This window comes from Diadema antillarum, unplaced genomic scaffold, assembly GCF_040938485.1.
Source record: "Diadema antillarum isolate AM-2024a unplaced genomic scaffold, OU_Dant_1.0 scf00000047, whole genome shotgun sequence".
In the NCBI taxonomy this organism is placed as follows: domain Eukaryota; kingdom Metazoa; phylum Echinodermata; class Echinoidea; order Diadematoida; family Diadematidae; genus Diadema; species Diadema antillarum.
The window spans coordinates 464,390-491,843 of record NW_027270936.1 but is presented as its reverse complement, the minus strand read 5'-3'; the positions used below and the strand labels follow the sequence as shown (position 1 = coordinate 491,843).

At 39.0% G+C, this 27,454-nt stretch overlaps 2 protein-coding genes across 3 annotated transcripts; both read right to left on the bottom strand.

The window, feature by feature from the left end:
• Positions 1–238: 238 nt before the first annotated feature.
• LOC139715348 (uncharacterized) lies at positions 239–12,325 on the bottom strand. Of its 2 annotated transcripts, none has more exons than XM_071626926.1 (9): positions 12,232–12,325; positions 9,248–9,300; positions 8,381–8,483; positions 7,585–7,667; positions 7,201–7,280; positions 6,004–6,168; positions 4,822–5,048; positions 4,016–4,234; positions 239–1,098 (listed from the first exon to the last, which is right to left on the bottom strand). In XM_071626926.1, the coding sequence occupies exons 1-8, from the start codon at positions 12,285–12,287 to the stop codon at positions 4,060–4,062; spliced, it is 942 nt and encodes a 313-aa protein (XP_071483027.1). In that variant the 5' UTR covers positions 12,288–12,325; the 3' UTR covers positions 239–1,098; positions 4,016–4,059. The 2 variants fall into 2 exon arrangements, with proteins under 2 accessions (XP_071483027.1, XP_071483028.1); XM_071626927.1 differs by having other exon boundaries at positions 4,023–4,234.
• A 3,314-nt stretch (positions 12,326–15,639) lies between these two features.
• On the bottom strand, positions 15,640–27,454 carry LOC139715362 (alpha-amylase-like). Its single transcript, XM_071626936.1, has 5 exons — positions 27,315–27,454; positions 26,575–26,801; positions 18,541–18,690; positions 18,456–18,459; positions 15,640–17,284 (listed from the first exon to the last, which is right to left on the bottom strand). The coding sequence occupies exons 1-5, from the start codon at positions 27,452–27,454 to the stop codon at positions 15,640–15,642; spliced, it is 2,166 nt and encodes a 721-aa protein (XP_071483037.1).

Here is a 27,454-nt window from a genome sequence, read left to right as displayed (position 1 = left end):
CCCCTACTTTTCAAAAAAATTTGGTGGCCTGAGGCAGGCCACCAAATTTGAACTTTTTTGAAATTTGGTGGCCCGACTTTCATTTTTGGTGTCCCCGGGCCACTGGGCCACCATTAGTGTCGAGCCCTGGCATATGGCATAAAAACAACCCTAAAAAAGAGAACAGTGAGATGAATTGAATATGTAAATCAAAAGTAGTCAAAATCTTTGGCTAAATTCATAACTATTTATGCTTATATCATAGGCTATTTGTTTGAATGCATATACATCATTTTCTAATAGCTGTTTTAATAAAAAAAAAAATTAACTACAGTGTTTTGCCATTCTCTACACTTGGTTATTACTATCTCAACTGGGATCTTGCTTCTTCAAACTTTATTATGTTTTTAATATTTATGAAATGTGATTTTATATTTGGATTGTACAGCACCTTGATGTAAAACAGCATTAACCTGCTGATCTTGTTATCCTGTCAAAATATGTTGACATAAGCAGAGAAATATGAAAAGAAGCTTCTATGAATAAAGTGTCTTGAATTAACACAGCCTGCTTTAAGTGATCACAATTTGTATACTTTATTTCTTGGCCTACGAAACAAATTTGAGGAGCACTACACTTAAATTTGAAGCATGTCTCCTCTTCATTGTTGCAAGCAGATAGAAAACTTCTCGACTCCAGAAATTAGGTCTATAGTAAGAAAAGAGGGGATATTACATGAGAATTAACATAATTCTGACAACTGTGACTAACAGCTACAAAATTAAAATAGGGGAACGAACTAATGCAAATGGCAATTAAACAGGAAATCATGATCCCCAGTACATTTCGTCAAGTAGGTTGTCCTTACAATATAAGACATGAAAGCTGTCAGACTACATGACTCTACAACAAACTATAAAAAATGCCCCACATAAAACACAACAAATAGAATTCAGTATTGTCACATACATGTACTTAGAAATGGTTGAAAGATTTAGGATAGGAAAGAGTTTAAAGAATACCTTGCCTTCCCCACGATCTCTCGCATTCGAGTTCTACACTCTTACTGCACTTACAGATGGCAGAGAATCATTACAGCCCTGTGTACCATCAAGCAACCTGCAGAGAAGACACAAGATACAAGAAGAAAACAGACGCATGTCATTACAAATAATTTAGCACCTCATCAATATTACATTAAAAATACCTTAAATCACCACAATGAATTGCATTATCACATCACGTGTGTTACCACAGTGTTACGCTGTACATGAACATAATGATAATAACGTGAGACATTTAGAATTTGACATTATAACTGAGGGAAAATAAATTCCAGTATTGTCATTGTGGCCAAAAAATGCCCCCAATTCCTCCTACGGACATTTTGCTTTAAATTTGAGATTCTCTTCCTGTGACCCCTACCAAGTATGCTCAATTTCCACCCACATGCTTTCGTGCAGGTAAATATACATAAGTTTCCACAGCACACACGTTTGACACTGGAGAATGAGCAATCACGTACATGTATCTCACTCCAGCCTTGATAGGCTTAGGTGAATCACTGGAAGGGGAATTCCAGGCCAGAGTGAGAGAGAGAGAGTGAGATTTTATTAGCATAATAGTGAAAGTTTGATTGAAATCATCAAAAATTCAAGGTAGTTTGGGAAATTGTGAATCTTCGCTCATTTTCACAAAGCAATTCTGCAACGGTACATACGAAAATGTAAATGAGCGAGTTGATGATGTCATCACTGCACAACTTGCCATATAGTTCTTACATAAAATCTGGAAATTTCCATTTTTTTTTTTCATTTAAATGCACTTATGCCCCAGTCATAAATACTGATATACCTAACTGATAAGAATTGCAAAGTTATACTGTCAGGAATGACAATATCTCTTACACTTTTATAGCAGAAAAATGTTAATTTTTTCTGTTTTTTTGTTGTACACGATCAATGAAAATTGTGAGGTGATGATATCATCAGCTCACACATTTGCATATCTATATCTACTGTTTGAGAACTATTTTGTAAAAATTAGTTAAACTCACAATGTCATAACCTCCTCAAGTTTCATCCGATTCTGTCAAATTTCACTGTCGTGCTTACAAGATTTTACTCTTATTTCAAACTAGTTTGAAAACTCTGTTTTGAAACTACCTATAACTGTTCCAGAATTCCCCTATATGGCAGACAGAGTATCCATAAACATAATACTATGGATATCAGGAAAGCAAGGAATAAGGAGACAAAGAGGACAGGCAGACAGACAGACAGACAGAGATAGCTAGCAGATAGACAGACAGACAGATAGATAGATAGATAGATAGATAGATAGATAGACAGATAGATAGATTGATAGATAGACTGATAGATAGATAGACAGATAGATAGATTGATAGATAGACTGATAGATAGATTGATTGATTGATTGATAGATAGGTTGATAGCTTGATAGACAGATGGATAGACAAATAAATAGATAAATAGATAGATAGATAGATAGATAGACAAACTGAGATAAGTAGAAAGTATGACAGCAAGATAGTTAGATATAGGACAGAGAGACAGACAGATACAGTGGACTCCATGTTGTAACAAAGTCCTTGGGACTGGCAGTTTTCTTTCCTTATATTTCATATTTCAAAATTTCATTTTAACCGAACAAATAAAAAACAAAAATACTTAAGAGTGGAAAATCAGAATTTTTAATTCGCTGTAACAGGAATTTCGTTATAACTGTTCATTATAATAGGAGTGTACTGTATCACGATAGATAGATAGATATCTAGATAGACAGATAGTTAGACCGATTGATTGATGACCACAGATACAGATAGCGAGATAGAGTTTATGGAGCAAGTAGGATAGGAGGCAGGTAAAGTGAGAGAGAAAGTGACAAAGGATGACAAATTCAGTTTAACACGTGAATGCTTCATTTTCAGCTTAGGCAGAGTTGATTGATAGGAGTCATTAATAATCAAATATCATTTCATTTTTGTACTTCAAGAAAAAAGCATACAAAATTACAATGATAACAAATGCACATAATGATAAAATGTATGTGTAAAGTTCATTTGCAAGTCATGACTGTGAGGGTAAATGGTTGAGTTAATAACATTGGTCCATAGATCTTCCAACTAGAAAGTTTGAAATGATGGCAAATACAGTCAGCCTTGCTTAAGTCCATCTTGCATAAGTTGGATAATCACCTAAGTCGAAAGTCTTTTCAAGTCCTCTTCTCTTTATATTCTACTGATTGAAAATCCCTCATACGTCAAATTTCCTCTAAGTTGAAGCTCTTTCTACAGTCTAAATAGAATCGACTTTAGGCAAGGTTGACTATATTGCAACTACACTGTATGACTCATTTTCTCCATCTGTGGTTGTGTTCTTTAGTGTTTTTTTTTTCATTCTGGTGTCAGCGATGTATTCCACATATTTGCAGTGATCTGTCCGTTCAGTTATCAAATTGAGAGTTGTTCCAACTCACAAGTATTTTCCACAAACTATGACTGAAATGGACAAATTCTTGTTCAAAAATGCATGTAAACTGTATTTCATAACATGCAACACAACCTTGACCAGTATTCAATGTATGCAGACTATTTCTCCAACTAAATAGGAAAATGCTTTTGTGGTTTAAACATGTATGACTTTTTCCCATGCCTGCAAAGAGATTTAATGACACAGAGAGAAGTCATTGTTCAATCCTTTCTTGAGTCCATGTTTCATTCCTAAGTGTACAACTGCAAAAATGCAGTCAGGAAGAATGATGAACTTCGTTAATTTAGGTTAAAAATATCTAAGTGTTAAGTATGTGAATACCCAACAATGATACCCTAACATAACAATTATGAAACTTTTTTTTTCTTGTTTTGTGATGACTATTGTGTGACATGTCCCACCGAAGATATTTGAAGAAAACATCTATCATGAATGACTGTTAAACCTTTGAAGCCAGGCAGCGCCTGTGAAAATTCCAAGCTTGGGAAGTTGCGATACATTAGGTACAGTTCAACCATCCAAACCTTTGACCTAGCATGCTCCCAGTCGGCTGGGGTGGGTCGTGACCTCAGCGGTACTTCCTGTCTCTCAGGGGGGACCTTGACCTCGAGCGGGAGCGTGACCTCGAGCGGGAACGATACCGATGCCTGGAGGAGGTGGAGCCAGAGTGGGATCTGTGGCGGTCGCGGCTCCTGGATCTGGATCTCGAACGCGAGTATGATCCTCGATCATTGGATCGGGATCTACATGTGAATAGACACAGACTACATTTAGCATCCACTAGACCAAAATCAAGCAGTGAATATCCCCTGAAGTGTTGAAATAAAACTAAAATGTTGAGTTAATAGACATATGTCAATTTCTAAATGTAAACTCATATACTGCAGTAAACAGCTTCTTTGGAGGCAGAAGGTCTCTATGGATATTTTGAAGTGTCACATAAAGAGAGTAGAAAAAAAGTACAGTGCATTTCCACAGTATGTGGTACGGTAACCATAGATGATCACAACAGTGGTCTCACGGTATATCTATGGGATATCTATGGGATACTGCATCTTTCACATGCCTGGTTGGATTGTTACAGCTATTTCTATTTATAGAATATCACTATACAGTGCATGCTATAACACCACAGTTATGAAAGATCATGTTTCAGGACCCCGATTTTGACAATTCTGTTCTTTCACGGGGAAACTTGTTGCACATTTGTCTAGAAAAAGACCCTGGGTCATGTGACTGGTCACATGGTCACTGGCTTCACTCAAACTGGGCTTGGGACAGTCTGGTCAACTCTCTTGAGCTGACCGACAAAGCTCCCTGCCCCTGTTACCTTGACCGAGACTGGGCAGATGCAGAGCTGCTGGACCTTGACGACTGGGAGGATGATGATAATGATGACCTCGATGAGTAGGGCGAGCTGGAGGAGGGGTTGGTGCCTGAGGCTGGACTGGACTTCGAGGCATCTTTTGTTGACTTTGAAGCTGCCTTTCCATCGTCATCACTGTCCCCGAGGGCGTAGGCGGAGAGGTCGCCGCCTTCCTCATCATCGTCATCATCCTGAATCAATAAAATCAAAGTCGCATATATTTTTTTATTCGGATTCAAAGCATTTCTGCTCCCTGCTTCAATTTTAGGGTATATATATCCTCAAGAGCATAGTGCTTTATTCATAGGAATCATATCAAGATACGACGATTCCACAGAGCAGAGTAGTGACTTACTGTATACGCTATATATTTCGCGGGGGTTTTATTTTCGCGAATTTCGCGAGTCGGGAGCTATTCGCGAAATTAACAACACGCAAAAATACTACCTTCCAAAATGAATCCCTTGCCTTGATGATACGAACATTTCAGTACTAGTATACCATGTCACGGCTTACCGAACAGACCATACTGGCTAAGCTTGTTTACGCACGTCCACGTCTACTTACGAATACTGTAGAGAGCCAATCCATTATCGCAAGGGGACCACTCGTCAGAAATCTAGCGCGATGGACTTAACCACTTCAAAAATGTTGAATTCCAACTTACTAGTTCGCAGAGTTTGGTAAGTTTTTTTCATGCAGTGTATAACTAGTATCATTCTTATTTGCTAGTAAGTTGAAAATTCACACTTGCTTTGCCACTTCATATTTTCTCTGGTCCCCCAATCGCGAATTTAGCCACTCGCGAAAATGTGTGACGGCGGCAATTCGCGAAAATTTATGTACGCGAAAATTATAGCGTATACAGTATTTCTGAATGACATATTGCAGCATCCTTAAGTGTTGGCAATGCTTATGCAGGATCAACATCATGCAACAATAAACTGACAGCAAATTAGTAAAAATAAAAAAATCTTGTGAATAACTAGAAGAGAGCAATACGTTCATTTCATGGAATCATTCTGAGTGCCACACAACCCAGCTATTGGACAATAGATACTTCCATAAAACGTAGACACGTATGCCTATCTTTCTTTTCTTTTCTTGTTTTCAATGTACAACATTGACGCAACATCAAAGACTAACCTCAGAATCTAGTTTGTAGGCATCCAGTCCTCCTTCATCATCCTCATCCTCCTCCTCCTCCTCATCATCACTTTTGTTATCCTCCACTCTCTGGTTGGGTTGCCAACCTGTGTCACTTCTGTCGGAGGCAGATGACTTGCGGAATTTCTTCTTCTTTCTCCCAAACTGAGAACGCATGAAATAGAAGGGCAGGACAAAACAAAGGATATGCAGAGAACATTTATGACATCTGTGTTTGGATATATTAACATGAAATTAGTATACTTGTTTATCTACAAACACCCGCATTTATTTGAGATTGGTAGGTGTGACTAAATGATGGTGCAAATAGCGCAGTGTCATGCCGGGCACACGACAGATTAATCTCATTGGTAGTATCAAAATCCATTCATATGCACTCTTAAAAAGTGTACAACTGGTGGATATTTCTCTGTGAGAATCCATACCATAATATAAAAACAAAATGAATAAGTTTAAAGATTGGATATGATAGCAAGTACATCGGGCAATCTCATCCCTTCTTGAATTGAGTCGGTGAAAAGAAATACCTCATTATGCTACATGCACCAAAAGCTGTACGGATGGCAAGAAATAATACAATGAAATACTAGTCAATGCTCAAGTCTTTATACCAGCTCGCACACAAGATAGAGGCAGAAAATTGACAACTGTTGAGATTATGGCAGACATGGCAATATTCAAAGGATGGTTATATGAGATATTTCTTGGTCTCCGTCTTGCAATCAATATTAGAGGTTTGGCATGAACCCTAAGCACTGGGTGACAGTAATAATCCATCATATATTTTCAATCCACCTATCTTTCAAAAGACCTTGTGCAGACTAGGAAACAATATCCAGTAGTCAATCTTTGTGTCATGGGGCCATGCTTAGGTTGTTGCTTTTACCCCAGCTTGCTCATGGTTGTCATATTCATTCAGACTGGAATATCACGAAAGAGTCATACTCATAATACACAAAATACATACATCCATGCTGATACATGCATGCATGTACTGTATAAACACACATATGTTTACAAACACATAAATGCAAAGATCAATTGACAACGCTGACTGGTTTAATGTCTTTAAAAGGTACTGCAAAAAAAACAAACAAACAAAAAACAAACAAACTAATAATATCGACATCTATAGAAGCTTTTTGCCACATCTCATCGTCATGGAAACAAACTGACCTCATCATACTCCTCATCATCGGAGCCCCTCTTGTCCTTGTACTCCACATTGCCTCTTTCATTGTATCCTCCACCGTATCCTGGAAGAATCATTGTAGTAAACATTATCATCATCTCTCACTAAAACATTAATGATGCGTAATTTCACAATTCTTACGATCCTGTCTCATTTTCACTTGTTTTATTTTCACACTTAGGGACACATTCCAAGTACATATTTATAGGCGATAGTAAACTGCATCAGTGATCCGTAAGTCTGAACAAATTTCAAGGTACTGTGTATCCAATACATCTGAAACATTATCAACCAGACTGAACGATGTTTAAACATGTCCTGTTTAAACAAATCTTTTAATGTCAACAAAGCAGCATTGTCACATCTACCTGTCCTCTCTTCAATCTTGCCAAACTTCGGAGAGTGGCACACGTTGCATTCATTCCTCCGGGCCCAGTTGACGTTTCCACATCTGATCGACGGGAGAGGATGGAAAAATACACGGATAACAGTTTTTATGGCAACACAATGTAACAGCAAGGCTGCTCATCATTCACAAGTCTATGTGATATCTATGTATATCAAAGGAAAATAGTGAGAGCTAACACCTTACTGCATGACTTAAGATGAACTAGAATATTTTAGAGTTTTGCATCAGGACTAGATGACAGAGCCTTTATGAACCATAGATATACAACGTAGGCTGCTGGAAATTCACATGCACCTAGTTCCTTCCCAACATCAACCTAAAGAGACCTTGAGAAAGTTTTGTAATGTCTCTTTTTCCAAGCTAAAATATGGACATACATAGTGTAGATAAGCAGGAGGGTTTAACAATCACACAAGCACAAGCGGCTATGTCACCCCCTCTTTTTACATTCCCTGTGGAGAGCTGATCTCCTATTCTTAATTTACACTTCCTATTTCTTCTTTTTTTTCACAATGATGTTGAGAAGTAGTGACTACATGTATATACTATGTGATGAATTTTTCAGGAATATCAACTTTGATGGCGGCAATCTCCTGACATTGCTAACAAGACAACAAACCGCACCTCTGATTGATTCAAAGCGATAGGTTGTGGCTTCTGTTGTCTTTCAACACACATGTGCATTGAGTTGCAAATCTACTGAATTGGCCATTGGATATTCATTGTTTTGTTCCTCTATTTTGTGTGTCACTCACGTTTTGCATTGCCAGTCATCAGCACTGAACAACCCTCTGCTTCTCTCTGCCATCTGCTTGCCGATCACTGTCCCTCCATCCTTGATTTTCAGCCGACTCTTTTCTGTCCACAATTAAGCAATACACGCACAAAAGACAAACAAAAGGTAAACATAAACAAAACAAAACAAAATAAAACCAACAAAACCTGGTAAATACATGATGTTACAAAAAAAAAAAATTCCAAGGTATATTACACATGTGCAGATCAGCTGTCTCAACCTACGTGGACATAAATTCTTGGTCACAAAACACACAGCTCAAAAAGTCCATGAAAAGGGAGAAGGAGAAAGAAAGAGAAAAAAGACAAAAAATGATGACTTAGACTGTCGCTAGTGTCAAACATGTAATACCGCACACAGATATAACCTATAGCATATACTGTAATAACAGTTACAATGAGTGACACTGAACTCACAGAAACAGAGCAAACCAAGTACAATGTCAGCAAGGGAGCGGAAAGGGATGGGGTGTTGAAACGGTAACACATTTGCTCCTGTGACAATGGCTCCAGTATTATTTTCTCCAAGGACTTAGGGTTTAATGTGATGGGTTTTAGGTCTAGTTTGATGTGAGGATTACAATGTAGTATAAGGGTTGGGTTATGGTTGTAGGAAGAATGTTTGGCTCAGCATGCAGATATTTCATGGGAGCAATTGTTGCAGGAGCAAATGTCATGGAACCATTGAGAGGAGAGAGGAGGAAGTACAGAAAGACAGCTACGAGTTAGGAATTCAAATTCAAAGAGCACTATATCATTGAATATCTACTATAATGAAATGATTATAATACAGAAAGTTTAATCAACATGTACTTCATAGAACATACCTGCACCACATCTGTTGCAATGAGTTCTCCTTGCAAAGTTGACATTGTTGCACCTTGATAGGAGAAAAAAAAGTCCCAGAATGTCTCATGTGGTTGGCATACAGTAAGTGGATACAACTTTGAACTCCACGATCATTCACAGAATTTAATACATACATACATGTACATCCAAAATGTACATTTACTGTACAAATATGTAATAGAAACCATCACCATCAATGAGATTGCAGATATTGCCTTAATTTGCACATTAAGATTGTATTTCAGGGTGTAGGGTATGTACAATGTATTCTTTGATCTTAAGAAGGGTGGGCATTAATGTACTTTTGTATCCATGTCAACATTTCAAATTCTGTGCAACTAAATTGCACCAAAATAATGGGAAATATCTGATAGCTTATTTCAAATCACTCACATACATGTTGCATACACATACTTGAACCAAATCAGTTTACATGGCATTGATATTGACATTGACTTACATGCAGTCACTCTAAACAACTCACTCTTCATTAGTGTGGCATTCACTGCCTACATAATCTGTAACTGAAGGTAGTCATCAATTACCATTACATTAATTGTATCTTTGAAGTATAAACCAGGAGCTGAAAATCAATGTGCAATGTGCCAATGATTATGCCAAGCTGAGGTCATTAGTGCTGGATATTGTTATTGGATGGAAGGACATATCTTAATTCTTATTGAATTGTGCAACATTACAAGTATACAATGAAAATCTTGATCAATTTCACAAGCTAGCTTACTTTTTTTTTATGTAACAAAGTTTGAAAAGAGTGTATGTGAATAGACATCTAACGTTAGACCTACAAGACTAACAAGTGCAACATTAGACTATTTAGAGTCTAATAATAATATTGACACATCACAAAAAGTTTGGGCCTTGTGGCTTATCAAACATTAGACAGAAAGATCCGTCTGTCCGGAGGACTCTTTTATATTTTGCCATTAACGTTGTCCTCCGTAGACAGACGGAAGGTTGCAGTACCCATTGCTGTGTGGATGTTCTTAACCACTGTCTCTATGGAAAATTGGGTGAGGTACCTCACCCTTCTCGATTGCGTCTAATTCACGGCCCTAGGTCGGCAAATTTAAGCTTGTATGGTGAAATTATTTTTTTAAGAATACGTTACACTCACCAGATTAATGAATAATCCAATATTTTAGGAGAATTTTCAACGTAAAACACAGCCTGTCGCGTCGTCACATTCAAACTGCAGAAACATACACTATGAATCTATTAGCCAATCACATGCGAGGTAGTTTCTACGTGTTTGTTTTACTAAAACACGTACCTCGCATGTGATTGGCTTAGCAATTGTTACAGATTCAAAATGGCGACTTACTGCTCGCGAACGGCGATGTTGCCATATCGATAAAATTTCTGCATTATAACCGAGGTTATGTGAGTATTTCAATTGCAAAATGTGAGAAATTTATCCCAAATATTGCTGCATAATGTGTCATGTCATGTCATACTTGTTTGAATGTAAAAAAGCTGTCTGAAATTTGGTTTATTGTAACGTTTGATCTGTGCGCGACTGCTCCACACAGGAGCCGCAATCATTGACTTCGGTCTGTATACGGAGGGGATCCGTGAAGCCAGACGCAGTCTCCGCGGAACATTCCCCGACGGACAGATACAGACCGATCTTTCGGTCAAATCAAACATATAACAGTTAAATACTAAATAAGGTCTAAGTTTGCCACAAAAAGTACCACGGCACGGTAATACTGACATAGATCTAGATCTAGTCTAGAGATCTAAGTTTATCACATATTATTGACATTCTGTCAGCAGGTAGACCCTACACTGTGGAGGTTATGCACAACCAAGTATTGAGGAGTAGTATGGTTGGGTGTCCATAATACCGGACACCTAACGTTTTTCTATCAATAGAAACGTGAAAAATCTCACAATTGGCCTGAAATTTTACTCACGTGTGGAGAAAATACTCCGGATTCACAAGCGCGCACTGAAAATGCGATCTGAGGTACGCGCTCTTAGATGGCGGCTTCGAACGCGTGGGGTGTCATTTTTTCTGCACTCAGTTGCCCTGCTCATTTCCACCGACCACCCTGAGAATACGTATAAAGCCTAAAGGGCACTTAAATGCGTTTTTTCGACAGGCCTCTGTTTTTTTCTAGCCGTCATTTTTTTCCCAATAATATTTGAATATATTTTGAATCCTTCGATATTACTTTTGAAGGACCGTTTGATGAATTTGAATTGATTTTCATAAGGAAACTTTTCATCGTAATTGAAATAAATTAGACCATGTCTAGATGAGTCGGTTTGTTTTTTCACATTCATTTCCTCGTTTCTGCATCAACTCGTACGGTCGTAGCGGGCGACAAAATGTTTATGTCATGTGTATGTGTAACGTGTGTGCTCGATCGTACAAGCGGCGGTGACAATTTTGCGGTCAAAATCGTCAAATTTATTACGGAAGGATACTCTACATCTAACAACGAGTCAGCAAAGGTAGGCCTAGTTATAATATATGTAACGTTAGTTACACGATAAACCTTATTTCGATTTTGCTAAATTTCGGTAATTTAGAGGGAATACTTAGTTGTTTTCGCCACATTTTACTCGGTAGCGTAGCCAAGTGAATAATCGAACACCGTTGCGCGTAGTCCCATGCGTACATTTTCTTTCTGTACGCGCAATGCAATTATAATGCGCGGCCGGTCGTTATGGACCCGGTCGGTAGGTTGGACACCTACCATACTGAATACACAATAACATGCAACCCATATCCGTCTACACAATTACAAGACACAAATTGCTATACGTAGGACTGTTGGTAGCCCACTACATGCAACAACCAGCATACATTAAATTGTAGCCGAGCCGAGCAGCGTCGTCTCAGAGCTCAGACGCAAAAGATGAACCAACGACTACATCCATTAAGTCACAAAGAATCATGCTAACTCAACAAATGGTACAACAAATTACTTACTTCGAGTTACCGCACACCCAATCGCCATCATTTCCCATGAATTTCCGACTAGACATTTTGACTGACTTTACCCTCTGCTCTGTCCTCTCGATAGTGTGTGTGGCTACGTGTGTACGCGTATAACAGTGAGGTAGGTGTGGGTATGTATCACACAGTACAACTGTATGGGGAGCTATGGTATCTCTGTGTGTGCAAATTAAAGAGAAAATTTGCGCTCGCAGAATTAGCAGACCGATTGTGATTATGATAATCCTCATTGAAAGATGGCAGAAAAGTCACATGATCAACCTGACAGTGTCTCATTTTTAACGTGTCCTCAAATAGGTTTTGATGAATTAGATAGACCCCTCCGACTTTGCGAACTTTTCGTTTTATCCAAGCAGAAATATGACTAAAACTTTTGTAAAACAGAAGAAGAAGAAGAAGAAGGAGGAGAAGAAGAAGAAGAAGAAGAAGAAGAAGAAGAAGAAGAAGAAGAAGAAGAAGAAGAAGAAGAACAAGAACAAGAACAAGAACAAGAAGAACAAGAACAAGAAGAAGGAGAAGAAGAAGAAGAAGAAGAAGAAGAAGTAAGAAGTCCGCCAATTTCAGTCTCTCGACCACTCTCCTATAGTTAGATTATGTTGATCTGTATGAATCAGATACTGTAAAAGTGATGAAGCACTCCTGTCCAATTCGCCTCTGACTTCACTAAGGCGAGATAAGAGAAACTAGAGCAATGGGTGATATAAGCCTAATAGCAATGGATAAGCATATTTAATGCTTTCTGGATAACTCGACCCCGAAATAAGGCCCATCCAATTTGATTTGTTACACACTTTAGTTAGAGAAAACAGAATAATTTCCTGCATAAATGTGTTCTAATTAGATGAGTATATCCTATAGCGTTTAGAAAAGAGTCATTACGGAACATTTCGTACGTGATTCAAAGTTCCTTTAAATATCATGTACTCATGTAAGCGTTATGTATGTTACTTTGTATGACTTTATATGGAAATAAAATCATTTGAACTGAATTGAATTAAATTGAAAAAAAAAGTTCCTTTTGTCTTCTGTCGAGTGTGCAGTGCGGCTGAACGAGGCGACTCAGGGGCACAGATAATAATATTGTCGTGATTAGCTTTGACAATCTCATCATCGAGTTTATGTGACTGGGTGGCGCCTGACGAAGTCGTAGAATATATGCCAGGAAATAGACATATATTATCTTGTCATTGTTTTGTAAATGTCAGAGGAAAAGGCTGTTCGGAAATAAATTGAAGGTTAGCTAATTTCACGAAAAACTTCTTGACCAGTCTATATGGAGGCCCTATCATGCAAATAGTGAGTTGATGATATCATCCATCATCCCCTCACAACTTGCCAGACAGTTTGTCTTTATACACACAATTCTGAATTCCATTTTATTATGTTTCGACGCAATTATGTCCCACTGTCTAAAATGTCGTAATATATTTGACTGATCCTTATTTTGAAGTTATTCAACTAGGAATGACATATATTTTGTACTTTTATAGCAGAATATATATAATATATATAATATACATGTATATACGATATATATTACATATATATATATATATATATATATATATATATAATAAGTGTGTGTGTGTGTGTGTGTGTGCGTGTGTGATATCACAATGGAAAATTGTGAGGTGATGACATATTAGCTCATGCTTATCATATTTTACCATTTCTTTTCAGACTAACTTTTATCTGGACCAGAATTCCCCTTTAATGACGCTGCAAGTACGCTGATCCGGATGAACAGATAACACTAACAACTAGACCCCACTGCAGTCTGTTATCATTGCAGCCTAAACAAGCCCCCCGTCCCTGTACATTAATTCGTACGATGTACAGGGCATTATAGGATTTTACTGAGCTGCTGTCGAACGAAATGTTTATTCCCACAGCAGATCGCTTCACTGTTCCTCTATTATGAGCCATCATTTCTGTCAAGCCTGTTTACGTGCGATATAGGCCGAGGCACATTGCCAGGTATACATATTGTTGCTGCTTCAGGTGGGTAGGACCCACTTGAAAAAAAAAAATAGTGACAAGACATTCTAATAATGTATCTAGTAATTTATTTGGTAAAGTAATTATTGAACAAAATCATAGGACAATCAGGTTTACCCTCCAATACACCGAGTAAAACGGCTTGATACACCCACCAATTAAGTTGCGCGAGAACCTTTCGTGTTGGTCCCCGAATTCTGTTATATCAATGGAAGTGCAAGCTCTTTAATAGTGAGGTGCGAAACTAATTCGCCAAAATAGTGATTCCGCTGTTTTCAAAAGTCAAAATATTAAGATATTAACAAATACTTTGTTAGTCTGATTTTACACCGTTCATGACGTTGGCTTTGGAGTTAAATTTCATGTTAAGCAGATGTATACGCAATACATTGAACACAAGGGTATAAAAGAAACAACTCTCTAAAAAAAAATCGAGTGAAAATATTCACTCTTAAAGGAGTGAATACAAAAAAGAGTGAATTTAGAGTGAAATTGGAGTGAATTTTGAGTGAAAATGTTCATTTTCACTCGTTTTAGAGTGACGTCAGGGATCACTCCAAAATCTTCGAGTGATCCCTGAGGTCACTCCAAAATGAGTGAAAATGAACATTTTCACTCAGAATTCACTCCAATTTCACTCTAAATTCACTCTTTTTTGTATTCACTCCTTTAAGAGTGAATATTTTCACTCGATATTTTTTAGAGAGAACGACAACAAATCCGTAATATTGATTATAGGCATTCTATGTTAACTTTATTTGTATACACTAGTCAAATGAAAGTCGAAGATAGACAAATCAAAGAAGTTTACGTCTGTGCGCAATAAAGTTTATTCTCAGTGAAATCGAGGGGCCTAGTTGCCTGCAAAGGCAAGATGCTTTTTCATCCATATTGCTTTATTGAAAGCTGAACTGTTATCTTCATAGATGTTAAACAGAGACAGAATTAAAAGAGGTATTCAGCTTGCAACATAGTCACTGTCATATTTCAGACTTTTCCCTCATGGATTTTGAATTTGAAAATTAGAATTCGATAATACGTCCTGAAAGGACGATTAAATCAAACTCAATGTGTCAAGCCGAGATGTCAGGTTAGCTTTTTCAACCATAACAGGCATTTTTCTTTCTTTAATGTTTGAAGACATGTTAATATGTAACTCTTGTTTATTTCAATTTCAAATATGCAACTCTTGTGGCAGTTTTCTTCAAGATAAATTGCCAACTGAACTTGGAAAAAGATATCCCACAGCTTTTCTATTAAGTGCAGCCTTGATCAGAAACTTGCAGAAACTAGTCATGGAGCACACTGAATACCGCTTGACAAAACAAAAACAAAAACTAAAACAAAACAAAAAAAAAACCGAAAGGAAGAAAATGTCACTCCCTAGAAATTGTTGATGGTACAGGTGTTTGAGTTGAACTCAAACACATTGACGTAGCCACATCGTGCAAAGTGGTTATTGCTTGAGTATGGCTTGGTTCCACCAGCTGTGCCCCCACAAGAGCCCTGGGAACGATCGCTCTCCCAGCCATCACCGTTCTGGAGGTACGCCTTAAGCTCGAACCAGCCATCTTCTGTCTCATCGCAAAGCATCTCAAAGTCTACCATCCAGTAGTGCTCTCCCCAGGTGTTCAGTGGAGTGTAGCCATAGCCCTCAGTTGATACCGAAGCACCATAATAAGGATCATTGTTGGTCCACACGAGAGGAGTGCCAGCGGGAGATACGCCCGAGTAGCTGCTCTGGTCATTCTCAGCTCCGTACCAGTCCAGGTAATCGTCACCTGATTTCCAGGCGTTAAATTTAGCATTACTACCACCGATGTTGTGCCAGATGCCAATGGCGCATGCGCTGGAGTCGGCATTACTTGTACAGCTAGATCTCTTGGTGTGGTCAATTCCTCCTCTGATGAATAGGTCCTGTCCGGAAATAGTTTCTTTGCGCACGAAAATAACAGTGCGTGCCCAACCGTACGGGACAGTACCAGTCTCATACCCTGGATCTTGGTTTCCAGGGCTGCCAGGGTCACCACTGCTCTCACCAACACGGGCATCGACGTGAATGGCTGCTACGGGGTCATCACCGGTGTCCACGTCAAAGTATGCGTATCCACTGCTATCAACGTTGATTGTTGGTCCGCTGCAAGAGCCAGTAGAAGAATCAAAGTCACCCAGTATGATATTGCAATACTCGCCGCTTGGAAGACCGGTGTAGAGCCATTCAGACAAGGAGTAGCCATCTGCGTTCAGGACGTAAAATGCTTTGTTCCCACGACCGAATGCGATCTGATTATTTCCGTTGTCCCACCAGTTGGAGAGGGTCTGACCATTGGCGGTGTTGCGAAAACCAACCATGTTCCTAATCTGCCTCCAGCGATGTTCGCAGATCCAGTCCCCACCGCAGGTACCGTCAGCATTGATGGTTACAGAATCGGTGTTTCCGCTGCCGTCTGACGGTGGGCCGCGGTCGGTGTCGTGATGAAAGTTGAAGCTGCTCATGACCCTCGCAAAACCATACGGATAGGCCAGCATGAAGCTTGTAGCCATCTTATACCCACGTGGGTTTTCGTGAGTGATGATGCTACCTCCACCACCGTGTCCTCGCTGGTTGTCATGGTTATCCACGAAGACCAGAGCGGAACCATCTGCGAGCATTCCCCAAGCCTCACCGAAGTTGCTGAAATATTTCATCGAATTGGAACCACCGATTCCTTCACCGAGACGTAGTCCGTATTTGAATTCAGTTACGCGACCATAAGGAGTGTACTCACTGGCAGTGATGGGTTCACCACCCTGGTCGATGACCTCCTGGATGACAAAGGGACGACTGCCAGAAGGGAAAAAGTCCGTGTTAAGGTTGCTCACCATGCCGAAAATGGCACCCAGGTCACCGGGCCACATGTGCTTACAGGCGTCAACCCTGAATCCAGCCACACCGATGTCAATCAGCTCGTTGAGGTAGCCGGCGATCTTTCCACGGACGTAATCCTTCCCAGCGTCCAAGTCTGTTAACCCGACCAAATTGCAGTTCCTAACCTGCGGAAACAATCATCCGGAGACATACTAGTAACTGCTTAAATACGAAGCTGTTTAATGAAACTCTGTACTAAAAAGAAAAAAGAAGAAGCGCAGATACCCGGATAGGGTGGATATAGAATATTGTCTCCACAACCCCTTAATTATTGCTCCTTCTGTGACAGAACAGTTCCCCGAACTGTCTACAAAAAGGCACAATGAAGACGTGGAGACCGGTTTAGCAACTTCGTAAATCCATCTAGCTTGAGATAATCGTTCGATTTTAAGATTGCCTGTAGTTAAATTTCAAACAACTGAAGCTTGAAAACATGTGATATATCCTGCCTGATATGCGAAGATTTGATGACTTGCAAATAACCTCGATCACTATGGTTGTCACAGCATCAACTATGATAGTATTTTTTTTTCCTTACATGAACACTGGTTATCATGAAGCGATGGAAAAGGACACACGCATTGGCCTGAAACAACCACTCACATATAATCACGTCACGCCTCCTTATCACGGTTGAAGTACTTGTAGTATATTCCCCGTATACAGAATCGATCTGATCAAACCCACGAAGTGTTTGGTCTCCATCTGCTTTTTTGTACTGTGTGTATGTAGGGTTGTTAGTTTTTTTTTTGCGGTCATGTATTAAAGTAAATCACGAATACTTTCGATTTTGCGGGAACGCAAAATAACCTTCTTTTCTCATACTTAACCCTATGAAATAAAATGCCATTGCTAGAAAAAAGCTGCACGTGTTTGCTAATTGAAATTTAGTTACGATATAGCCATTACATAATCTATCAAATTTTATCAAATACACACGTTTTGCTCAACTGAATTAAAAAATTGTGTAGCGTCATTTGCTAACAGAAACTGCTCTTTATCTATAATACAGAACTGGGTTCATCTCGACTGGTTATTGGAACGGCCTTTCAATAATTATCACTATTTTTGTGAATGAAATACGAAAAAAAAAAACTAACAACGCCATGAACTGGACGATACAGCCCCCCCCCCCCCCCCCCCCCCCCCCCCCATGGCCGTAGTTGCAAGAGCTGGCTAATCAATAGGCCTGGCATGATTGTGACCCTCTAAGCACCAAACATTTAAACATCAAAACACTTTTTTTCCCCGTGTGTTTTAGGAATACCAGTTCAACAAAACAGCGCGTCACCTTACTGTTACGGGTATCCACGAATATATTCAAAATACCATAGCGTGATTACGAGAGTGAATGTTACGAGCAATACCTATCTCACCCTCATCGACATCCTGATAGTTGTTTATGCCACCATTATAGGACGAGCACTTCCCCTGTGGCACATTGAAGTCCAACGAGCTGAAAGGAACACCAGGAAAGTCGAAGTTCCCACAGTCGTAATAACTGCCAGACGTGCCATAGCCAGTTGCTGATTAGAACACAAGGACAACAACATGACAATAATAATAATAATAATAATAATAATAATGATAATAATAACAATAATAATAATAATAACAATGGTAATTATAATGATAATAATAAAAATAATATGAGTATGATGATAATAATAATGATAATAATAATAATGATAACAATAATAATAATGATGATTATTGATAATAATGATGTCTTCTTTATGAAGGGTAGCCTCTTCAGTGTTTCTACTGTTCTACTAGAGGGCCCTGCCACTATAGCGTTGCCAGGTACCCACTTATGCACCTGGGTCGCGAGGGACATTGATGGGTAAAAAACATCTCTTCCAAGCACTGGCGTAGCCAGGGGGGGGGGTGGGGGGGGGGGGGGGGGGGGGGGGGGGGGCGATGGGGGCGGTCGTCCCCACCCCCCCCCCCCCCCCCCCCCCAAGATTTGGACCGGGGATTTGCGAGGCGGAAAAAAAATGCGTGTATACTGTATGCATGCATATGAAGCCGGTCTCCTGTTCAACCTTTCATCAAATACGATCATAACTTTTTGAATATTTCACTCAAAGTGTGCACCAGATCGTCGGAATTTCAATTCAAATTATGCAAAATTTCTCTCGTGCTTGGGAGGGGGTATCTCCCTCCCAAACCCTCCCCCTCTGTGTCTCCTTCCCTAGCCTTAGTACACTTTTTAGATTTACACAAAATTATGAATAATTCTGACATATCACTTAATATTCCGAAAACTCAGTTCCCTCATGTACAAGGGGAATTTCCCCTTTTAATCGACCCTTTCCTCCCTCAGTCCCCCCCCCCATCAGTTTTTTTAATGATTTCCCAAATATTCCATCAAATATGCGTATAGGAGATATCTCAATTTCAACCTTTAAAACGGCAAGAGCTCCATCGTACGGGAAGGTTGGAGATAACACTCGCCCATGCCTTCTTCCTGCTCGCCCCCCCCCCCCCCCATGCATAGAAGTAGACTGTGGCTACGCTTTGAACATAAAAAGTTTTTCAACAAAATGTGTGCACCAAAAACGTTCAACTGCAATCAGAAAATTATACAGAATCTCCTTCCACAGGCTTGCTACACTTCTCTTCTGAATGAAAAATTTCCAGATATTCCAACAAAAGTGTGCGCCAGATTGTTGAATATCAGTTCAAAAAGCTTCAGCAAAACTGAAAAAAAAAAGGCTCCCTTGAATATGGGAGAGATATCTTGCCACCCTTTCATTGCTTGTATCCCACTTTAGACTTAATACATTTTTGGAAATGACAATTTCCGAATTTTTCACAAAAAGTGTGCTCCAGATCGCTTTATTTCAATTCTTAAAACGCAAAAGCTCCGCCGAGCGGGAGGGGGAATCCCCCTTCCAGTAAGCTCTTCCTCACTAGACTTTGTACATACACACAGGTGATGCACATTCGGAATAAGATCTAAATTCCGTGATTTTAACACTTCGATGAAAAAGTATTGCACCAAAAATTTACACCAGATCGCCGAATTTAAGGTCTGAAAATGCAAAATCACCTTCGTGTGGGAGGGGAAATGCCCCTATATCTACACCCTCGTGTGCATGCTTTTTCTGTTTGATTGCTGAGCAGAAAGCGTTCATGATATTCAGTGTAAGAATTAATACAAGACGTTTTCGCGATCTAATTAATACCATTTTATAGCCACAATGTTCAATAATAATCGACATGAAATATTGTATCGCTACCTCAAACAAGTGGGACTGTTTCAAGTCGATAGAACACGTAAAAACAAGCAAAACCATGCATCAAATTGCACCATTTGCAACATCAAAAGGCAAAAGGTTCTCACCGTGGGAGGGGGGACACCCCCCTCCCACACCCTCCCCGTCCCCCTCGCTCGCTCCGCTCGCTCGGGCTCAGTCGCGTTCATAATATTCTGAGTAAGAATTAATACAAAAAGTTTATTCAAATGATACCATGTAGGTAAATTGTGCAATAATAATCTACACTAGAATATACTGCAACCTTAAACAAGTGGGACCGTTTCAACTCGTTAAAACACGCAAAAACATGCATCAAATTGCACCATTTGCAACATCAAAATGCAAGAAGATCTCACCGTGGGAGGGGGACACCCCCCTCCCACACCCTCCCCTCCCCGCTCGCTCGGGCTCAGTCGCGTTCATGATATTCAATGAAAAGAATTAATACAAGAAGTGTATTTAAATCATACCATTTTATAGGAAAATTGTTCAATAAAATCTACATCAAAATATACTGCTACCTTAAACAAGTGGGAATGTTTCACGTCGATAAAGCGCGCAAAAACATGCATCAAATTGCACCATTTACAACATAAAAATGCAAAAAAGTTCTCACCATGGGAGGGGGACACCCCCTCCACCCCTCCCCCCCCCCCCTTTCCCCCGCTCGCTCCGCTCGCTCGGGTTCAGTCGCTTTCATGATATTCAGTGTAAAAATTAATACAAGACATTGATTTAAAAGATGATACCATATTTCATAGCCAAATTGTTCAATGATAATCGACATGAAAATATATTGCTACCTTAAGCAAGTGGGACTGTTTCAATTCGATAAAACGCGCAAAAACATGCATCAACTTGCTCTTTTTATTAGGTGATCCGAGTATCCTTCGGATCACCTTCTGTATCTGTACGGATTCTTTCTTCTTCTTTGTTTCTTTATTTCTCCGCAAAAGTTGTGCAGAGGTTAGCTCAGAAAGTCCGCTGCCTATCAATTTCAAAATTATACCATGTATGCATCATGTCCCAAAGACGAAAAATCTAATGTATCATTGTGATCAGTCGACCGTGACGTCACTATGACGTCATTATATGAAAACACATTCTCAATCATATCTCATTAATGGAATGAAATTTTTCAATGAAATTTACGTCACATATATTTCAAATTATGCGCATTCTACTCATGTTCTCAAAATTCATATTTTCTATTAAAACGTGCGCGTACGCGCGCGTTGAAATATTTGTATGCTCCAATCGAGCTCAAAATTCTTTTGCAGACGTTTCAGACCATTTAGAGCATTTTTTAAAAAATTGAAAAAATCGGACGGACGCGTACGCGCGCGCGCATATACGCACGCACAGCTCATGTGCAATTGAAATTTCCAGTTTTTTCACTTTGATCGGATGTCTGAAATGTTAAGGAATATTTATACCAAGTTTCAAATCAATGCGACCCAATATGACGTCATACGGGCCCGTCAAAGTTGAAATTCTGCGCGCGCGTCAATGGCGATATACAGTGCAACTATGCCAAAAAACTGCTAATTTTAAATTCGATTTTACTCGTCAGGATGGACGGTGACCCCCCATTTTCTTTACATATTTTAAAACCTGATGAGTTGTACATGTCATTTCATGGGGTGGCAATGCTGACAAAATGATTAAAAGATAGCAAATTTCTTAATAAAGTAAAAAAAGTAAAATTTCAAAATGACGTCATCAAATTTCAAGTTCATTTGAGCGTATCTCACTAGTCCTTTGTCAATTTTCACCCAGATTTCAGTATGTTGTAGCTTATTTAATGTTCTTTCAAACATAAAATTACAAAATTTTGATTGAATAACGGTATCACCTCGTAAAAATGGATTGAAAGTAACCTTGTCAAATTTGACCAGTTTACGTGTTATCTCTATGGGAGTGCAGTTTTTCTGGAAATGAAAATTGACATGACTATCTTTATCGAGCACTAGCTCACTTACCCTTCGGTAAATTTCTCCCAGATTTTGATATGTTGTAGCTGAGACTTTACGCTACCGTAAGTGTGCCCTTCGTTTTTTCATACGATGTCGGCATCACGTCAAAAATTTTGGTTGAAATTCAGGCTTATCTTCGATAATTTGAGATATTTCTTTCTTTCTGCAACTTTCTTTGCAATAACTCAAGAAAAACACGCCCTATCACTTCTATACTTTGCACATGTTTAGTTCATGTCACGTACATTATTTCATAAAATAACAACTACTTGATCGGACACCATCTTGGGTATGTAAATTAGGGTCAAAGGTCATAAGTGTTTCATCCTGTATCTTAGTGAATACATGTCTTATCTTTCCCATATTTTGCAAACGCAAAGACCATGTTACAAGGATCATTTCACAAAATAACCACTTTTTACTCAGATGCCATCTTGTCTGTGCAAATTGAGGTCAAAGGTCATATGTACTTCTTTTTGTATCTTCGTTATGACGTGTTATCTCTATGGGAGGGAATTTTTTTAAATGTGAAAATTGACATGATTGTCTTTATCGAGCACTAGCTCACTTACCCTTCGGTGAATTTCTTCCAGATTTTAATATGTTGTAGCTGAGACTTTGCGCTATCGTTAAATTTCATTTTGTTTTTTCATACGATGTCGGGATCACGATAAAAAACTTGGTTGAAATTAAAGCTTATCTTCTATGTATTGAGATATTTCTTTCTTTCTGCAACTTTCTTTGCAATAACTCAAGAAAAACACGCCCTATCACCCCCATATTCTGCACATGTTTAGTTCATGTCACGTACATTATTTCATAAAATAACAACTACTTGATCGGACAACATCTTGGGTATGTAAATTAGGGTCAAAAGTCATAAATGTTTCATCTTGTATCTTGGCGAATACCTGTCCTATCTTTCCCATATTTTGCACACGTATAGACGATGTCGCAAGAATCATTTCACAAAATAACCACTTTTAACCACTCCTCAGATGCCATCTTGGGAGTGTAAAGGTGGGTCAAAGGTCGTATGTATTTGTTGTTGTATCTTCGTTATCTAGTGTATACGGAATTTGGTACCAAAGATGGCAGATATGACTCCCTTTTCTAAACGAGAATTCAAACATCACACGGCCAACGTTTTTAACAACAGACGAAACCTGTATGGTCATGCCTATTGCGATCAGGACTCGAATCATTGATGAAAAAAAAATCGGATCACCTTAATTTGTCAGTAATGACAAATTACAATCTCTAGTTTTTCTTTATTTCTCCCCAAAAGTTGTGTAGAGGTTAGCTCAGAAAGTGCATTGTCTATGAATGTCAAACTTATACCATATATGTATCGTGTCAAAAAGACGACAATCGAACAAAAATCAAAGTGATCAGTCGACCGTGACGTCACTATGACGTCATTATATGAAAACACATTCTCATTTGTATGCTCAAATCGAGCTCAAAATTTTTTTGCACACGTTTCAGACCAATTGGAGCATTTTTTGAAAAATTGAAAAAATTGGACGGACGCGTACGCGCGCGCGCATATACGCACGCACAGCTCATATGCCATTTAAATTTCCAGTTTTTTCACTTTGATCGGATGTCTGTAATGTCAAGAAATATTTATACCAAGTTTCAAGTCAATCCGACTCAATATGACGTCATACGGGCCCGTAAAAGTTGAAATTCCGCGCGCGCGTCAATGGCGATGTACAGTGCAACTATGCCAAAAAACCGCCAATTTTAAATCCAATTTTACTCGTCAGGATGGACGGTGACCCCCATTTTCTTTACATATTTTGAAAGCTGATGAGTTGTACATGTCATTTCATGGGGTGGCAATGCTGACAAAATGATTAAAAGATATCAAATTTCTTAATAAAGTAAAAAAAGTAAATTTTCAAAATGACGTCATCAAATTTCAAGTTTATTCGAGCGTATCTCACTAGTCCTTTGTCAATTTTCACCCAGATTTCAGTATGTTGTAGCTTATTTAATGTTCTTTCAATCATAAAATAACAAAATTTTGATTAGATAACGGTATCACCTCGTATAAATGGATTGAAAGTAATCTTGTCAAATTTGACCAGTTTACGTGTTATCTCTATGGGAGTGCAGTTTTTCTGGAAATGAAAATTGACATGATTATCTTTATCGAGCACTAGCTCACTTACCCTTCGGTAAATTTCTCCCAGATTTTGATATATTGTAGCTGAGACTTTACGCTACCGTAAGTGTGCCCTTTGTTTTTTCATACGATGTCGGGATCATGTCAAAAATTTTGGTTGAAATTCAAGCTTATCTTCGATGTATTAAGATATTTCTTTCTTTCTGCAACTTTCTTTGCAATAACTCAAGAAAAACGGCCTCTATCACTTTCATATTTTGCACATGTTTAGTTCATGTCACGTAAATTATTTCATAAAATAACAACTACTTGATCAGACGCCATCTTGGGTATGTAAATTAGGGTCAAAGGTCATAAGTGTTTCATCCTGTATCTTAGTGAATACATGTCCTACTCTTCCCATATTTTGCACACGAAAAGACCATGTTACAAGGATCATTTCACAAAATAACTACTTTTTACTCAGATGCCATCTTGTCTGTGCAAATTGAGGTCAAAGGTCATATGTACTTCTTTTTGTATCTCCGTTATGACGTGTTATCTCTATGGGAGGGATTTTTTTTTAAATGTGAAAATTGACATGATTGTCTTTATCGAGCACTAGCTCACTTACCCTTCGGTGAATTTCTCCCAGATTTTAATATGTTGTAGCTGAGACTTTGCGCTATCGTTCAATTGCCCTTCGTTTTTTCATACGAAGTCGGGATCACGATAAAAGACTTGGTTGAAATCAAAGCTTATCTTCTATGTATTGAGATATTTCTTTCTTTCTGCCACTTTCTTTGCAATAACTCAAGAAAAACACGCCCTATCACCCCCATATTTTGCACATGTTTAGTTCATGCCACGTACATTATTGCATAAAATAACAACTACTAGATCGGACAACATCTTGGGTATGTAAATTAGGGTCAAAGGTCATTAATGTTTCATCTTCTATCTTGGTGAACACCTGTCCTATCTTTCCCACATTTTGCACACGTATAGACGATGTCGCGAGAATCATTTCACAAAATAACCACTATTTCATCAGATGCAATCTTGGGAGTGCAAAGGTGGGTCAAAGGTCATATGTTCTTGTTGCTGTCTCTTCGTTATAATGTATACAAAATTTGGTACCAAACATGGCAGATATGACTCCCTTTGCTAAATGACAATGCAAACATAACACGGCCAATGTCTCTAAACACAGATGAAACTTGTATGGTCATGCCTATTGCGATCAGGACTCGAATCATTGATAAAAAAAAAATCGGATCACCTTAATTTGTCAGTGATGACAAATTACAATCTCTAGTTCTACATTTTGTGGTTGTTGTTGAAATGCACTGGTTCGGGGTTGTTATTCATCATGGAACATACATGTAATTGTGCTGTGGATAAGGCTGTAGCTTTTTGTACGTAGAACTCTGACCACAGTAGGCAAACAAGGCCCATGAGTCCGACTACGAGGCGAAAAATTCTCACGAGACCGACACTGCGTACCTTAAGCCCCATGAATGAGTGTCGGACCCATGGGCCTTGTTTGGGACTTTTTTTTTTCGCTAAGCGTCGGACTCTGTGGCCTTATTTGCCTACTTCGGATTCATGGGCATTATTTGCCTAATGTTGAGCTCGTGTGCTGCGTGACTCGTGAGTGTCGGACTTGTGACGTGCACCGATGAAAAAAAAAAACTTTTACATTTTGGAACACTTCTTTTGGGTAGTATCATTATTGAATATAGGATATATGCGTCAGTGAAAGTTTTGTCATAATCAGAAAACTAATTGAAGAGTTTTGACTTTGTGAAGTGTTTGATTTTTATCTAATGAATACTGCAACGTATAATGCACACATTCCCTCGACTTATTGCTCAGAAAATAGTTATGTTAATTTATGAGTTGGTTAATACTATTTCCCATGCCTCTTGAAAAAGCGTGTTTATGTGTTTTATAATGTTGTTGTGGGTCAATTTCTATCTACATTTTCACTATATCATTCTGGTGCATGCGTTCCGGAATGACGAGCTGATGTAACCAAGGTAACCATTTATTTACCACTAGCACCCATATGGTTGATGACTGCGTCCACGTAGATTCGCACGCCGGCGTTGTTGCAGCGGCGCACCATGTCTCGGAACTCTGCGTCTGTGCCGCTCCGGCTGTCCAGCTTGTAGCTGACCGGCTGGTAACGTTCCCACCAGGGTCTCCATGGATCCGTGACTATGCGGTGCTCGTTGGGAGGCGAGATCTGCACGCCGCCGAAACCGTACTTATTCAGGAAGCTGGTAATAGCAGAAATCCAGAAATAGAAGTAATCACTATCTAACCTTTTTTCCCCTTTCCATCGGTGCCAATTTATCTTCAATAACCAGGCCGGGTTAAGCTTACTTTCTCTCTCCGTGTCAGTGTGTTGAGAAATGTCGCAATGTCCAAACTAGTTTCGATAAATAGAAAAAAAAAATGAAATAGAATGGCAGAAACCGGTCTTCCGGAGATCCGACATAAAATCACTGAGTTATAAGGAATTTGAAATTTGAAATGCTTTGTTATAAAGGGAACAATTGTATTAATCGCGATCACCAGGTGCAAATCAGTGTTGCTTAATAGCTTATCGCAGCATCTGGCGCTGTGCGTTTTTGCGTAAACTTATCGCAGAAATGACATCGAAAAATACATTTAAATCTTCATTGTTTACCACAATGATGACCAAAAGCGCAGTATTCATATAAACCCGACGGATGATAACCATAACAAGAGCAACAAGCCAGACTGGACATCATAGGGGTTCTCCTTACTTTTCGCATTCCGCTGCGATATCCGTCCATTTCCACTCGAAGAGATGCACAATGGTTTGTTTGTCGTCCACCGTGTTTGCATGCCATTGGCCAAGGCAGGAGCCAATCAGCATCGGGAGAATCAGAAGCGAACCAATCAT